The sequence below is a fragment of the Poecilia latipinna genome, unplaced genomic scaffold, assembly GCF_001443285.1.
Source record: "Poecilia latipinna isolate Pla-1442-1.1 unplaced genomic scaffold, P_latipinna-1.0 Scaffold1838, whole genome shotgun sequence".
NCBI lineage: Eukaryota > Metazoa > Chordata > Actinopteri > Cyprinodontiformes > Poeciliidae > Poecilia > Poecilia latipinna.
In genome coordinates, this window is record NW_015114454.1 from 33674 (window position 1) to 48385 (window position 14712).

General features: G+C 39.0%; 2 protein-coding genes across 3 annotated transcripts; both read right to left on the reverse strand.

The window, feature by feature from the left end:
- Positions 1-321: 321 nt before the first annotated feature.
- ubxn7 (UBX domain protein 7) lies at positions 322-7558 on the reverse strand. The gene is made up of 11 exons (XM_015014674.1): positions 7452-7558; positions 5565-5718; positions 5356-5420; positions 5183-5248; positions 4923-5035; positions 4357-4503; positions 3956-4046; positions 3198-3328; positions 2440-2941; positions 1571-1650; positions 322-1071 (listed from the first exon to the last, which is right to left on the reverse strand). The coding sequence occupies exons 1-11, from the start codon at positions 7519-7521 to the stop codon at positions 910-912; spliced, it is 1581 nt and encodes a 526-aa protein (XP_014870160.1). The 5' UTR covers positions 7522-7558; the 3' UTR covers positions 322-909.
- A 1796-nt stretch (positions 7559-9354) lies between these two features.
- Positions 9355-14372, reverse strand: ppp1r7 (protein phosphatase 1, regulatory (inhibitor) subunit 7). Of its 2 annotated transcripts, none has more exons than XM_015014676.1 (10): positions 14265-14372; positions 13067-13162; positions 12835-12890; positions 12642-12707; positions 12326-12456; positions 12059-12221; positions 11849-11965; positions 11662-11766; positions 11443-11529; positions 9355-10216 (listed from the first exon to the last, which is right to left on the reverse strand). In XM_015014676.1, exons 1-10 carry the CDS (start codon positions 14302-14304, stop codon positions 10040-10042), a joined length of 1038 nt encoding a protein of 345 aa, XP_014870162.1. In that variant the 5' UTR covers positions 14305-14372; the 3' UTR covers positions 9355-10039. The 2 variants fall into 2 exon arrangements, with proteins under 2 accessions (XP_014870162.1, XP_014870163.1); XM_015014677.1 differs by having other exon boundaries at positions 10203-10216; positions 11658-11766.
- Between the last annotated feature and the right edge of the window lie 340 nt (positions 14373-14712).

The following is a 14712-nucleotide window of genomic DNA, read 5'->3' on the forward strand; positions in this document are numbered from 1 at the left end:
CTTGACATTGGTAAAATGATTAATACTTAAAATCGAGCAGTCCAAATGAAGAATAGAGTTTTGTTAGCTGGATATTGAGTCTCCCTAAAACTTTTCTTGAAACATTAGGCATCTCTTTGGAGTTGCATTTCAACCTTTTGTTTGAAACATTTAAGAATAGATCAAGCAGGATGTCTTGGATTTTGGTGGTTATATTTTCAATATGAGCATGTTTTGTTGGCAGCATATAAAAAGGAAACATTGACTACGGCTAAATGTCAAATCTCACTAAAGCTGTCTCTGCTCGTCGTAGGTCCGACCACCATTTTTCATTCCCTTCTGCGATAAAAAAAGGAGACATCTTTATTTTACTTGCAATTTTTGGATCTATTCTTCAAACACTTCTGCTTTCCAAAGTTCCAAAATTCGAAACAATGATGGAGAAAAAAAGAAGAATGAACCTCCCTTTACTCGTCCATGTAGAGAAAAAAAGAAAACAAGGAAGAGCTAGAAAATAAACTCTGACATTTAATCTACATTTTGGGAAGTAAAAGTATTTTTGTACAAGTCTCTGGTGGCCCACAGTCAATTAGTGATCTGTTATCCGAGGTTTTATGAACAGGTGAAAACAATGTGTATTCTGCTCTAATGTGCTGCATTAGTCCAGAATAGACATTGTCTAGAAAAGAAACCGAAGTGCTGATATCTGAAGCACCTTACTGGCCAAATTGTTGAGCATTACAAAGGCATTAGACTGTCAGCGGAGATGAACAGTATTTAGACAGTCAAGGCGGTCCATCCTTAAACATTAGCCCTGTCAAAACAAGCAGAGTCTCCTTCAGAACTGAAGGTTGGCCCACGTTGTTGATGTGTGAATCGGTCAAGTCTGTTAGAGATACAGAAGCAGAAAAGTGGATGTTTCTGGGATGGTTAGTTCCTCTCCTGAACAAAAACAGTCTCCTGTGGACAAAGCCCCGCCTCCTGTAACGTGATGTCATAGTCCAAGTGGGCGAGCTTTCTCCTGGGGAAGTTGGTGACGAGCTCAAAGCGTTCGTTAGGGTAACCCTTGGACTGGACGTGTCTTACCAGGGCCTTGAAAGAAAGAGAGAAACAATGTTAGCTAGTTACAAATGAGAGTTTCGTCTTTATTAAAAAAATTCTTGAATTTTCTTCAACAACCACAGACATTAATGTCAGTCTGAAAGACGAGAATCTTAGAACATTCAATTTTTAAGACAGAATCTCAACTGAACTCAGGTCTGGATATCTAAACCTATGAATGAGCTTTTATCCAAGCCAAGAAAGTGCTGTGCTGCTGGAATGTTGTCTCAAGTCTTTGCAGCCTCTGACAAGGTTTCTTTTCAAAAGGATGTGCACCGTTAGGTTTCCACCACACAAGGTGTTCTTCATCATGACCAAAAAGTACATCTTTACTAGCGACATGTTTAATGTGTCCCCTACATTTCAAACATCATTACACCAAAATGCTAAATACATTGAAATCCGTGGCTGTAATATGACCAAACACTGAATAATCTTTGGGACATACTTTTATACGGCATTAATAAAATTTATTGTGGACTGAACTCACCAAAAGTTTAGCTTTTGAAGACAAGGAGATCTGCTCTCTCTGTCCGTCTGGGTAGCGAAGCATCAGCCTGGCTTTGGGGCCTTTGCAAAAACAGAAATAAAAAATAAAATATTACATTGCAGCTGCAAGTATAAACAACGGTTTAATCCAGGGTTAAACTAATATAATGTAAAGCTTAATTACAATATTATTAACTTGGGGGAGAGATAAACAAGTAAATAAAAGCAGGACAGAAGGGGGGGGAAGACAAAAAAACAAAAAACAAAAAACAAGGACTGGACAGAGAGAATGAAAAAGAAACAGGTGATAAGTGGGTATACAAAAGTTATAAGAAAAAGACATAAAAAAAGGAAATAAGAAGTGACAAAATTTAAAAGATTGCATAGATAATAAAGTCTGGACGTACCATTTTCTACATGCTGTACACTTTACTTTTTAAATAATCTTCCACACCAGAAAAATGTTTAAATTAATCCTGCTCGTTTGGTCTTGGAAGTCAAAATTGGATCTGACAAGTCAGAATGGGTACAGGATCTTGATACAAACCAGAAAACCAGTGTGGCTTCCTAAGTGTGGGGCTATGTAGCCAAACTACTTAGTAATTCAAGTTGATAAGGACATAAAGAGAGAAATACAAATAAGCTGGATTCCTCCTCCACACAAATTTCAGTATGTTTTATATGACCAGCATCCATGCTGAATCTGACCCCAATGTTGGAAGCAGACCCCCAACTTTTCAAAACAAGATTCTGACTTAATGCATTCTATTCATTTTCAATTTTTTTACTTGGAGCTAAATTCAGACTTCTGACGGCGAAATCGTACACAATCATTCTGGAACGAGCCTTAAAGTTAGTGTTTCTTCGTACCATTGTCATCAGGACAGTCCACGTCACAAGTTGTGGTGCTGATGCTGGAGGTTGTAGCAGCTTTGGCTTGAGAGGCGCAGTGATTCCCTCCGGAGTCTGCTTCAGGCGGAGAATGAAGCGGACTTGGAGCAGAGGGCTCCAGGTGGTTCTTTTTGCTCTCCTCTTTTTTGTGACTGTGATTGTTCTCTTTGTACGGAGATTTTCTGTGCGAGGAAGTGGAACTATCGGGCTGCAGACGCTGCTGGGCGGTGGCGACCGTAGCGCTTGGTGTGTATTTGCTTGTAGAACTTTTCTCTTCGTGCGGCGCTGGCGTTTCACTGTCTGAGCCGTCAACGGAAATGGGTCCCTCGCTGTCCGAGAAAGGCTCTGCGTCGGATTCGTCCTCTGATCGGGGGGAGTCGGGCGCTTCGGGGACGTTTGACGAGTCGTAGTGGGTCTCCTGTAGCGACGCTCGGATCGCCGCCTCCAGCTGGCTGTCTTCGCTGGCATCAATCAGACTCTCCTGGGGGAGAAAACGCAGTGAGCAGCTGGAGAAAACGGATCAAAAGGCAGCAGAAATGGTTTTTGTTGCGTTTTTTTTTTTTTTAAAGTGTTTTTACTTTGAGAAATGACTGACATTAGATCAAGTTAATTCTGTTCAAAGCAACGAGGAAGCTCCCAAAACGGTTGCAAGCCCAAAAATACGAAATATACAGAAAAGAGAAAACGATTGAGCTGGATGGGTAGCATGGCGCTGATGGGTGAGATCGCACACTCACTGAGCGCGCCCGTTTGGCAGGGGGGGCGTTGCAGGTGGGCCCGTCGAGCTGCCCGTGCTCTGCCAGGAAGCCGGTTGCCTGCTCCATGAACGACGCCACATCCAGCTGGTTCCACTCCACCATTTTTTGCCCTGAATTCGAGGAGGTTGAAATTGCACCTCAATAAAAATATTTTACATTTGAAATAAAGAGAGTCCTAATTACATAAGTTACGCCTTCTAAGCGACTGGATATCAGGCTATGTTAAAACTGTACGTACTGATGGCCAATTAAGACGTTTTGCTATTCAGTATATATATATTTTTTTATGTGGGGGTTCACAGGATGTCCGACTTCCGTGAGAACACTTTACAGCCCTGAAGAAGATGTGGCCTTATTTACTCCTGTATTTACAAATGGAAGTAAATCTGGATGCTGCACATGTCGCCATCAACTCTGAAGCTGTTTTGCATTCAGAGTGAACAAACTTATAGCTGGCTTCATTTTTGCGGTAATCTTCATAAACACTGTTGTGTTTTTTTAGAAGGATCCAAACTCTGGCCAAAGCTGCTAGCAAGTTAATGTGAAAAGCTTTAAAAGTGGGAATAAAGACAAAGAGCTGAAACCTGCAACTCGGAACAACGGTAAAAACGTACAGGTGTTCAATACAGCAGCGGTCACAACATCTGCCACGCTTGTTTTGTTCACTGTTACAATTAAGGAAAATCAGAGTATTACATAATTTAAACGTGGAAAAAATATTCATCAAAGCTTCTCACCTGTGCGTGGATCAAGAATTGAAATGTAGGGAAACTTGTTGAGCTTATAGAACTGGATGTACCGTTGTCCCTCTTCACTGTCGTGATAAACCTGCCAACATAAAAACTGTACTGTAAATGTGCAAACACACGAAAGAAAAAAAAAAAAGCAAATGAACTCTGTGAGATGTGCATGAAAACCAAGAACAAGATTTCTTCTCCTGCTGCTGACAAGTTACAAAAAACATGTTTATATCTTTTATAACAAGAATATAGGCATGTTTGGCTTTCTCACAATTTCTGTTCAAACATGTAAATCATCCACTAATGATAAATGCAATGAAACTGACCCTTCGATGTTGAAACTGTATCAAGCTCTTACTGCGCACTGGCCAGTAATGAAGTTCCCATAACCTGCGTACCTGCCAAAATATGAAGTGTTCTCGGATAATGTTCTTCACGGCGTCGTTGCTCCACACATCTCTGTTGAGGCACTGGCAAGCAAAGTCCTGAACATTTTGTATGTTGATCATTAGCCACTTATTTTCAAGCTGTCCACAGTCTTTAGCCTAAGAGACACAGAAAACAGTCAAATGCCATCAAATATGTTTCAACGATTTATCAAATCAATTTTTAAATATGAATTTGGGGAAAAAAAAAAAAAAAAAAGATGCACTTGAAAACTACTTGAGCCCCCATACTAACTGACCCACAAAACAACTGTTGCAGAGTAAAACCACTGGATGTTTTTTACATAAACATATCTTTTCTACGCCACATCTCTTCAGACCGCCGGAGGGATCATATATAACATAAATGTCCAGTTTCCACTTCACTCCTAATCTTATGAATAAGCAACGACAGAATGAAATGACAGTCTGCCGGGTTTCACTTGGCTTCCCACCTGTGATCTAAACAGCCATTGTTAGAAATTACACAAAAAGTCCAGTTAAACTGAAGAAAGGTGAGGTGTAGAGTGACTCCTCACCGTCTCAAAGCTGCCTTTGTGCATGAGCTCAATGGGGGGACGGAAAAGGTCTGCCAGAGTGCTCAGTTTCTTGTCCACGGTTCCACCGTTGCGCAGCTCCTGTTCCTGACGAACTTTTAGAGAAAAACATTCCAAATCCTTATAGCAAGTTAACGCAATGCAATTGAAAAATTAAGAAACTTTATAGTCAATTCCTGCCAAGAAAAATTAAACTGTGAAATGTTTCAAATATCAAATATTTTAGGATATAAAGTACACACTCGTTTCTGTTTGAAAGTCTCGGAAACCGTCAAATATAGACCGAGCTGGCCGTCTTCGCTTTGGTACTGAAAACATGAAAATATACAGGAAAAAAAAAAAGAAAAAGATATCAATAGTTGTAAGGGACAACATTCTGGTCATTTGGTGGAAAAAATAAGAACTTCTCCAGTACCTCCAAACAGAGGTTCGGGCTCCACTAAAATGTCCTGCTTCTGAGGAATGGGCGCTCGTACTTCACTGAAATATTAAATAACATATAGACAAAAGCAAAACGTTATTGTTAATCGACACATTTTCATTCAGAGCTTTGTTATACCAGCTCAATGCAATAAAAACCAGGTCCATTCTGACGCTAAAGATGACACAATCAGTTTAGCTCACTCTGTAGGGGGCGCTCTGCTGCTCGATGCCGCTGAACTGGAGCTGGTGCTGGGCTCCTCTGCCATCCCACCTCCATCCAGGAACATGGTCACGGCCATCTCCAGGTTATTGTTGCATGCTTCCAGCATGTGTTTTCCAACACTCTCTGTGGCCCCTGACACAACGACAACAGCCGATCAAATTTAACGCCGTCATAATGCTGCAGAGAGCATGAAACAATTCACTGTTCAGAAAATCTATTGAGAATTAATCAACGGCTAATTTAACTCTCTTACATCATTTTAATACATTTCCAGAAGGACAAATGTTCATTTTAAAAATATTGATAAAAGCATGCGAAAAGAAAATGTATGATAGAAAAGCCACTAAAATTGTAAACGTTTACAATTTTAGGGAAACAATTTTAATGAAACACTTTGCAACTGCCCAAGTAATTAATTTGATAATGGATGTTATGGCACTCTGAGATTTATTACAATAGAATGACACTCCAATTACACATGCTTTTTTTTTTTTTTTATTTAAATATTGTACATATTTAGTCCAAGGATCTGCTATTATTACCTGTAGAATAAACTATTGGACTTTCTTTCCCCCTAATTATGTAAATACTAAAAACAAACAAACAAAGACAAAGAATTAGAATATAAAAGCAGCAATACTTAAGCAAGATATTTATTTTATTCTGATCAATTCTGTTGAAAACACTTGTTAAGTATGGACTTTGTCTATTCTTAATCTGTACTGCTGTCAGTCTTTACCAAAACACTCGTGGAAATATAAACAACTTTTTGTTATAACATATTTTTTACATATGGAAACATTGTTGGTATGTGGAGGATTAACTGGAGAAATATCATGTACATATTGCCATGTCTCTGTGACAATGGAAGGGTGCCAAAGTCGTAGTTGGGGTTATTTGTTTCGGGAAGGGCAGGAGGAGCAACAACGATTTTTTTTTTTTAAGTCTGACGTTCAGATTTTATTACGAACTTATAAGCCAGCTACTGCCTTAAAGTTCATGTAAAATATGCACCCGGTTTCAAAAGAATCTGAAGGAAATCATAAAAACGAAAAACTCTGGCTATTTCAAGTTTTGCAAGTTTTTGCAAGTCACTCGTAAAAACCTGGAATGGATTTAAATCATCCATGCCGAAAAATAAATGTTGCAAGTGGACGTATACAACAAATGGACTGTTTCCATTAAACTAAAGCGTCAAAAACCCAACAGCCAGTCGAAGTCTTCCGCCTGTACTGCGCATGACCGTTTCACTTTTCAAGTCTGATGGCCCCTGTTCTCACTCTGCTCTCCTCTTCAATAAATAACTTAAAACTGAAACACTGTACATCATCTCAAAGCACTTAAAAACTATTCCGTACGAATGTGCTGACTGTCTAAGGCAGAAGCGGTATCTGTCCAGGTATTTTAAGTGACGGCGACGGTTAATATGACAGTAACCCAACATGAGGCCGGAGATGAAGAAGGGGAATGTTCTACAGCCGACGTCCATTCCACACTCACGGAAAAGAAGCCATCCAAAGAGCAAAAAAAAAAAAAAAAAAAAAAAACTGTGACGCCTACAAATGTGTTGAGTGATATCACTTTAACAGGGAAACAAATTGTCTGTTGAATGAGTAAGAAATGCAATTTTCAAAGCAAGTAGCTGTGTAAACCCTTTACATGTAATTTTATCATAGTTTAGCTGAAACTGCCTCTGCTTCTCCACTCTGCAAAGCATTGACAGCGAAGGAGCCACAGCGACACTAAAGCGTCCATTTTCCTTGTCTGCGCGCTGCTCCATACATTTTGTGGAAAGAGAACTAGTGCCTTATGACCCCCCCAAAGCAACCTATTATTTATAAAGCTTAATGTAAGCTTATTTTTACCTGTTATTGCTGTGAATTGTTGAATTAACCCGTTCACCCCCGGAGCTGAGGTGTCTCCGAGCGCCGCCATCTTACCGCCACAAACAACAACATACAATGCAGCGCATGCGCTTAGTGGTCTTTTTCGCCTCAACGTCTGGTGCGGCGCGAACCCACTACACGCTGGTGCTGCATTCTGGATCATGTAGTCATAATATGTGTTTAAGGCATACAACGGACTTTAAAATGAATAACCATCACTCAGAGAATCTTTATATAGTTTCTTGTCGTCCTTATTGTTTCTTATGGATTCATATATTTACACAAACTGTACTGCCCATAAAATAGAGACTGAAATGTTAATGTAAACTAATTAACCAGAATAACCTTAAACAAACTGGTTTACAACTGCAGTTATTTCCTGATTTTATGGGCTGAAGTGTAGCTTAGAGTTGGATAGTAATAGTGGAATACAATCACATAATTTCAAATCAAGCTTCGAAAAGGTACTGGTCATGACAAGTAATGAATGAAACTACACTTTTTCTTCTTAAGTAGTGTAACTTTATTCTTATTTGCATATTACATTCATTTTGCAAAGAGCATCAACTCATCAGATCTGACAACAAGGAGCTGAAAGCAGTTTGTTTTAACGCTCCTACTTGACCAGTGAGGTTTTGTTCTGTTCCTTTTCAGAATCTCACACACATCTGTTGTGCTGCCTGGCACAAACACAATAAAACATCACTTTACAACGCGAGGGTGACGATGGCACAAGCCACCTACATTATGAGATGTCCAGTATTTACAAACAAACATTGTGGCACTTCCAATTCAGTTTGCTATTTCTTTTTATTTAGGTAAACTGAATTTAAATTGACAATCACATTAGTAATGCGTAACATCCTCGTAGATAGTTTTATATGGTTCCATAGCTGCTGTATGGGCTAAAGGTTTTAATAGGATCTCTAATTCTTAACATTAGGTTTTAAAAAGGCAGTTGCTTCCTTTGACAATTTGTTGCCATTTAAATGACTCACTCTATGGTATAAACTAGTTTTATCCCGACATTTTTATGTCTACAAAAAACTGTAGGTTTTGTCAATTAAAGCCCAGTGACATAGACATTAGATGACAAGAGAAAAAGTGAACTTAGTTTAGCACTTTATTTAGTATTTGTTTTCTGATAAGTTATTCTGTGATCTTTTATCCCTGAGGTGTGACATCTTTTTATTTTAAAGATGCATCACTAGTCAGTTGGACCAGGGAGTTATTCATGAGCACCTAAGACTTATGAACAAACTTGCCAGATAATGTTAGATAGATTTGAGTGGTCTTGTCATTATTTGATCTAAACAACCCTAAAGCAACTATGATTTGTTGATATTCATAAATTCTAAGAGCAGACTATTCATATCTAAATGTGTTTGGATGTTTTTGTGCCAACGCTGAGTTTATTTTGCATTTGTAAACACTTTTTGATCGGTCCAGCCATTAGAATATACATTTAACTCTGATACAATCTACATTTTATTGTCAGGTGTTTAAATAAAATGGATGAACCACCTGGTGAAAGTAAATGTGAGCAAGGGCTGTAATCAGAGGCTGTTTCAAGCTTAAGGAAAAAAAAAATGTGACAGTACCATGGATACCATCTGTATGGATATCTTTTGACATTATCGTGAGTTTTACTTTGCTGCAGGGGTCTCTAATCAGCTGTTAAACCTATTTCATAAAATATTTGAAGGAATAGACAAGGCTGCCGGGCAACAAAAGATGTCCCTTTGTTACGATGTCAGTTTATTTAAAATGATACAGAGATAAAAAATGTCGTTCTTTAAAGGACTGCATTAGCCTGCTTTTTTAGCCTGCTTTTAATTATCAGATGTTTTAAGGCTTCACTTTCTATGTTTTTTCTTTTTTATTATTCTCTAGATCAAGATATTAAGTAAGCTGAAGCAGAAATCAGAAAACCATATTTGTTGATTATATATTTTTCTTCATCTTGTTACAATTTCCCTTTAAATGTTTGATCTGGAACTCGTCTTTTCTTCAGGTTCAGTTACGCCAACAGCATCGAAGTGGTAAAACATACGAAACACACACACAAAAAAGAGAAAAGAAATCCCCAAAACAGTAATATCTGTCTCCCTTTCCGGTAATATAAGAACAGTGCAACTTCATTGATGTGTTTGGTAAGAACGATTCCTTATTTTCCTGATGGCCACAGCAGGTCTGGGGCGCCTAACTGTATCCCACATGCAAACAAATTTGAAACAAAAAGGGAAAAAGAAAAAACAAACAAACTACAAAGTGCAGAAGAAACACGAGGAAATGAGCGTAGGGTAGTTTCCCCCCCCCCCCCCCCTTTTTCCCCATTCCCCCCTTAAAAAAAAAAACTTGAAAACAAAAGCACTGATTGAGGTTTGCATGAGTGCATACATGCATACATGTACATGTAGAGTGAGTTCTGTGCTGGAATGTATATCCTTTTTGGAGTGACATTATGACATTGTGAGGCCAATATGCTTGAGGAGGTGTTTTAGTGGGCAGGGCAGGCAGGGAGGTGAAACACTGAGAGGTTTGGCAGGTGGGTCGTACACTACAGCTTAGAAGCGAATAAAGGTAGCGTCGATCTGGCGCACAGTGGGCAGTGCCAGCATGATCTTTCTTCTGTACTGAGGATCTTTCTGTAGAGGGTTCCGCTCCAGGTACACCGTCTCCAGGGACTTGGCATTCTTCAGCTCGTCAAGATCCGACCAGTTGTCTATCTGGTTATCGTTCATCTGAGGAGAGATTCAAAATACGACGCAAGCACAAGTTAAGAAGTTTGACTTTTAGTGCCTTTCTCAATTTGTATCAGAAGTATAGCAGTTTGGAGCTTTTATTTTTAGATAATCGAGTCGGTGTGTTCACACCGAAGACGGCTTCTGTAAAAAAAAAAAAAAAAAAAATGTTCAGGTGGAGTTTTGGATTGACACAGAATCAGGGTGGATGGGTTGAGCAGACAAGACATGAGATGTAAGGGTAAGATGAGTTTGGAGAGGAAGTGTAATCTACAAAGCAAGAACAGCAGCAGCAGCAGCATCAGAGTCTAAGTGAAAGAAGAGATTTTCCAGTGACTGTCTAATCTGAAAAGTGCAGTGATCAGCAGAATCTGATAAGATATTGAGGACAAAGCACAAATTGCCTCGTATTTAAAGCACTGAGTGAATTTTGACTGCTAGCCTCCAATTCAAGACAGAGTTCAACCAGGTACTCCTTTGGTGTATAGAGGGTCGAGCCACGAGACATTCAAGCATGCGCTCCTGCCAGAGCTTTCGAGATTCACGCCACATGCCTTCTTTACCGTCACCGACTCAGCTGTATGCTCTGATATGGATGCTGATAATGAGGCCTTGCTTTCCCTAGGGCCACGCACACAAGGTTTTCCCTTCCGTTTTCTGCGAATACTTCTGTATTTATATATAGCCTTCCTCTTGTTTTGAAAACAGCAGTTGGTTTATTTGTTGGTAATATCCTATGATTGTTAGGTAGTCTGAGATTAAAACAATCCAAGAAGCTTTGTAGAGCAAATTTACCATCACACACGGTGTTTTTGTTCAGAGGTAAAAACTCTGGACCAAAAATGTTCTACAGCAATAACCTTCAATTTACAGTATTAGTTACCTTATGGGCAAATGCAAAAGAAAATACTGGTTGCAGCTGCCCAAATATGCTAATTTTATGTTTCAATAAGCAGCAGTAAGTCACAGTCTGTTTACAGAGGACACACAACTCGGTTAAGGCGTATCAAGTTGATTTTCCAACACTTGGTTTCTTGAAGTCTCGGTTAGCTATATATTCAGTCACATTCAATAAATTAGCATATGAGGTAGGACAAGGCCGTTTTAAAAAAAAGAAACAGACGAAATAACGCACCAGACCGTGCTTTACCGCTCAGTGAAATCATATAAACGTCATCTGAAAGCTAAATTGTAAATGCTATTCTTAACCTCAAAACATTCCATACCCAGAACTCCTGCAGCTCTGTCAGGTGGCTGACGTTCTCAATTTTCTTTACTCGATTGGCAGCAACGTCCAGCGTGGTGAGTTTTTTCTGTAGAAAAAAAAATAAGAATACAGTAATGAGCATTAACAAAAATGCTCATCAAGCTGCTGGGACATTTGTGTGCCGTTAAACAGTCTGTCATGTGGCCCTTATTGGTAAACAGAAGCTTGCATAACTCACGTTGTTCTCCAGGCCCTCTATGACCTCAATGCCATTGTGGCTCAGGTAGAGTTCTTTCAGGTTGACCAGGTTCTGTAGTCCCTCGATTTTAGTAATCCGGTTACTCTGCAGAGGAATACGCAGGAAAGTATTGATCACTCTTCTTTTAACATTCCTGAGGTGGTGAAAATACTGTGTTTGCAGGTACCTGAATGCTTAAAACAGTCAGGTTGTGTAAACTGTCCAGATTCTGAAGCTTTGTTATTTTATTGGTTCCAAGAAACAAACTCTGCAATGACGAAAGAGCGTCTAGGTTCTCGATGACCTGCGAATACAAGACATGGTCAAATTAAAATTGCATGGTGTTATTTTATGGATGGTTTAAGAATGCAACTTAAAGAGACTCTCTTGGACTTACCCTAATACGATTGGAGCCCAGCTCCAACATTTCCAGACTTGTGAGGTGGTCCATGTTGGAGATGGCGGTGACCTTGTTGTGAACCAGGAAGAGTTTTTTAATTTTGGTCAACCCCTCCAAATTCTCCACTTTCCTCAGAATGTTAAAGGAAACGTCAAGCAACCTGTGGGTAGATTGTCACCAAAAAATATATATATATATATTTTAGTCAACATCAGGTAGGTATTTTCAGGCTTAAATACACATATTTCCTCTAACCACACTTACTCTAATTCTTTGAGGTTGCTCAGGTTCTCTAGTTTGCGGATCTGATTGTCGTAGAGATCTAGTTCTTGTAGCAAACTCAAACTCTCAAGGTTTTCTATCTTTTTGATGAGGTTCTGTCTTAAGGATAGTGTCTGGACAAGCAGAGAGAAAAAGAAAAAAAAAAAACAACTGTCATTTTGAAGAAAAAAAAAAAAGCCTCCCAGAATATGATCTATTTTTATAGATCAAAGGAGTACAAAAATAAACTCAGTTTTGCATACTGCACTCACATCTCTACTTACAAAATCAATAAAACCTAAATATTCAGCTTGCTTACTTTGGCCTTCTGTAGAACTTCCAATCCTTCGATTTTTCCAATACGACAATGAACAAGATCAACATCCTAGAGAGAATAGGAGAACATCAGCTGACAATGCACAAGACATTAAAGGTATGCATTTATATGACAATAATAAAAAATAAAAAAAAATAACAGGGAAAAAAATGCTTTCATGAAAACATCTTCTAACCTCTTCTTCTGGGTCCAAGGTTATGGTGTCCATGTCAACAGGGGACTCTTCTTTACCTTCATAGAGAACAAAATTACACTTAGGAGAAAAAAAAATGGAAAGGCAATGTAAATTAGCATAGAAAAATTTAACCCACAGGAGCTGCTAGGCCCCGCTTTTAATCAACTATGTGATTCAGAAACATAAATAAATCAGTTCCTGGCTGTTTATGTGGGAGCAAAGCGTGACTCACTTGTGCCTGCGGGCTGATTTGGGTCCACATCCCCGTTGATACTCCTTCTTCTGGTGTCATCATCACCAGACTCTTCAGACTCACCTCGTCGGTCCACTGACATAAAGAGCAAGATTTATTGTGTTACAAAGCAGCAGAGCTTTTGGATAGATACACATAATAAATTGGGTGATGATTTTACATGTCATTCAACGCCAATCTCAATTTCGGTTACTGAGCTTATTAGGTGAATCTGTGACTGCTGTCGTTGCTCCAGTGTGGCTGCAGTAACAGCTTTTTATTTACTTCGGATTACAGTTTTGAGAATAGTCAAAGATGATGTAACTATGCCCAAAAATATCATTCGCTGTCTACTTTTAGCGACAGAGCTGAAGCAGTCAGAAAATGTAAATACTTTAAATTTAACAAGTTTCAGTGCAACCTGAGTCAGCGCAGAATTTCTACTTTCAAAAAGCTGCAGCTCTCCTGATATGTAGCTCTCACAGATGAACCTAGTATCAGTTCAGGGCTACACTGATGATATTTAAGAAGAAATATAATGTTTCTTACAGCTCTGGTGAAAATGTTGCCAACACACCTTACTGAGAAATCAGAGGATGGCTCGAGAGGCACCCAGGGCTGGCTGAAAGCTACTCGTGACCATTACATTTATTATGAGAATACACGGTGTGCCCTTTGTAGCAAACACTGGTTAAGTGTACGAAAAAGTTAACACTTCACCCCCACAGACTTAAAATAATGGCTTAAGGATCACTTGATGTAATGTCTCGGCAACATTTTGATTCTTACCAATTCGTTAGCGAAGATGAGCGATTTCAAATTTGCAGACTCAACAGACTGCTAAACATGCTAGGTAGCTCGGCAACTGACTGGACTACAGCTAATGAGCGAAAGTCGAAGCATATTAAAAGCAAATACGGTACGAATAATACAGGTATTCGTGTTTCCTACAACACTGCACTAGCATATACACCAACAACCGTGCATAAACACAAACTGACCAGATGTTAGATAAATAACGTCAGCTAACGCCTTGTGTTAGCTAACAAAACCAGGATGAAGGTCTGGGTCTTTCAAGAATAACGGCCCAACCAGACCGCCAAAATTAAGCAACACACAACCTGTTTTAAATAGTTTATACTCTCCCCAAACCGTACAGCCAGATCACGATGGCTTCTTTGAACATTTTTATACTCACCTTCCATTTCTTGATGCTCTCCAACAGACAGAGAAGCCATGTTTCATGTAAACACTCCTGACAACCGCTTGGCCAATCCTGTGGAAGTAGTTACTACCCTCGAACAGAAGAGGACGCTGTTGCTAAAAAAAACAAAAAAACACGATGAGTAAACACAACAGTTCTCCAGTGCTTTTTTTCAGTATACTTTTATATTTTAACTATTACATTTAGGTGTGGCAGATAATAATTACATTGCTGTTTAAAGGTATTTCTACACGTTGTCACATTAAAACCTCAGAATTTAATGTATAATGTTTTGATAGAGAACAAAGCACCTCACAATTGTAAAGTGGACTGAAAATTCTAAAATATTTTGTTTCTTTTTTTTTGTCATTTTGACAAATGAAAAGGTTATTGTGTGCAGCTGTTTTAGCTCGTTTGAGTCAATACTGTATTTCTTTTTGTG

Bases quoted from the DNA above. Each gene is read 5' to 3' on its own strand.
- ppp1r7 (XM_015014676.1), bottom strand. From the start codon at position 14,304: ATGGCTTCTCTGTCTGTTGGAGAGCATCAAGAAATGGAAG. The intron at 13,163-14,264 runs GTGAGTATAAAA...TCTTTATGTCAG, and splicing joins AGAGCATCAAGAAATGGAAG to TGGACCGACGAGGTGAGTCT. The intron at 12,708-12,834 runs GTTAGAAGATGT...TATTCTCTCTAG, and splicing joins CCTTGGACCCAGAAGAAGAG to GATGTTGATCTTGTTCATTG.
- ubxn7 (XM_015014674.1), bottom strand. From the start codon at position 7,521: ATGGCGGCGCTCGGAGACACCTCAGCTCCGGGGGTGAACGGGTTAATT. The intron at 5,719-7,451 runs GTAAAAATAAGC...TCGTTGTGTCAG, and splicing joins ACAATTCACAGCAATAACAG to GGGCCACAGAGAGTGTTGGA. The intron at 1,651-2,439 runs GTACGAAGAAAC...GTTTTTGCAAAG, and splicing joins GGACTGTCCTGATGACAATG to GCCCCAAAGCCAGGCTGATG.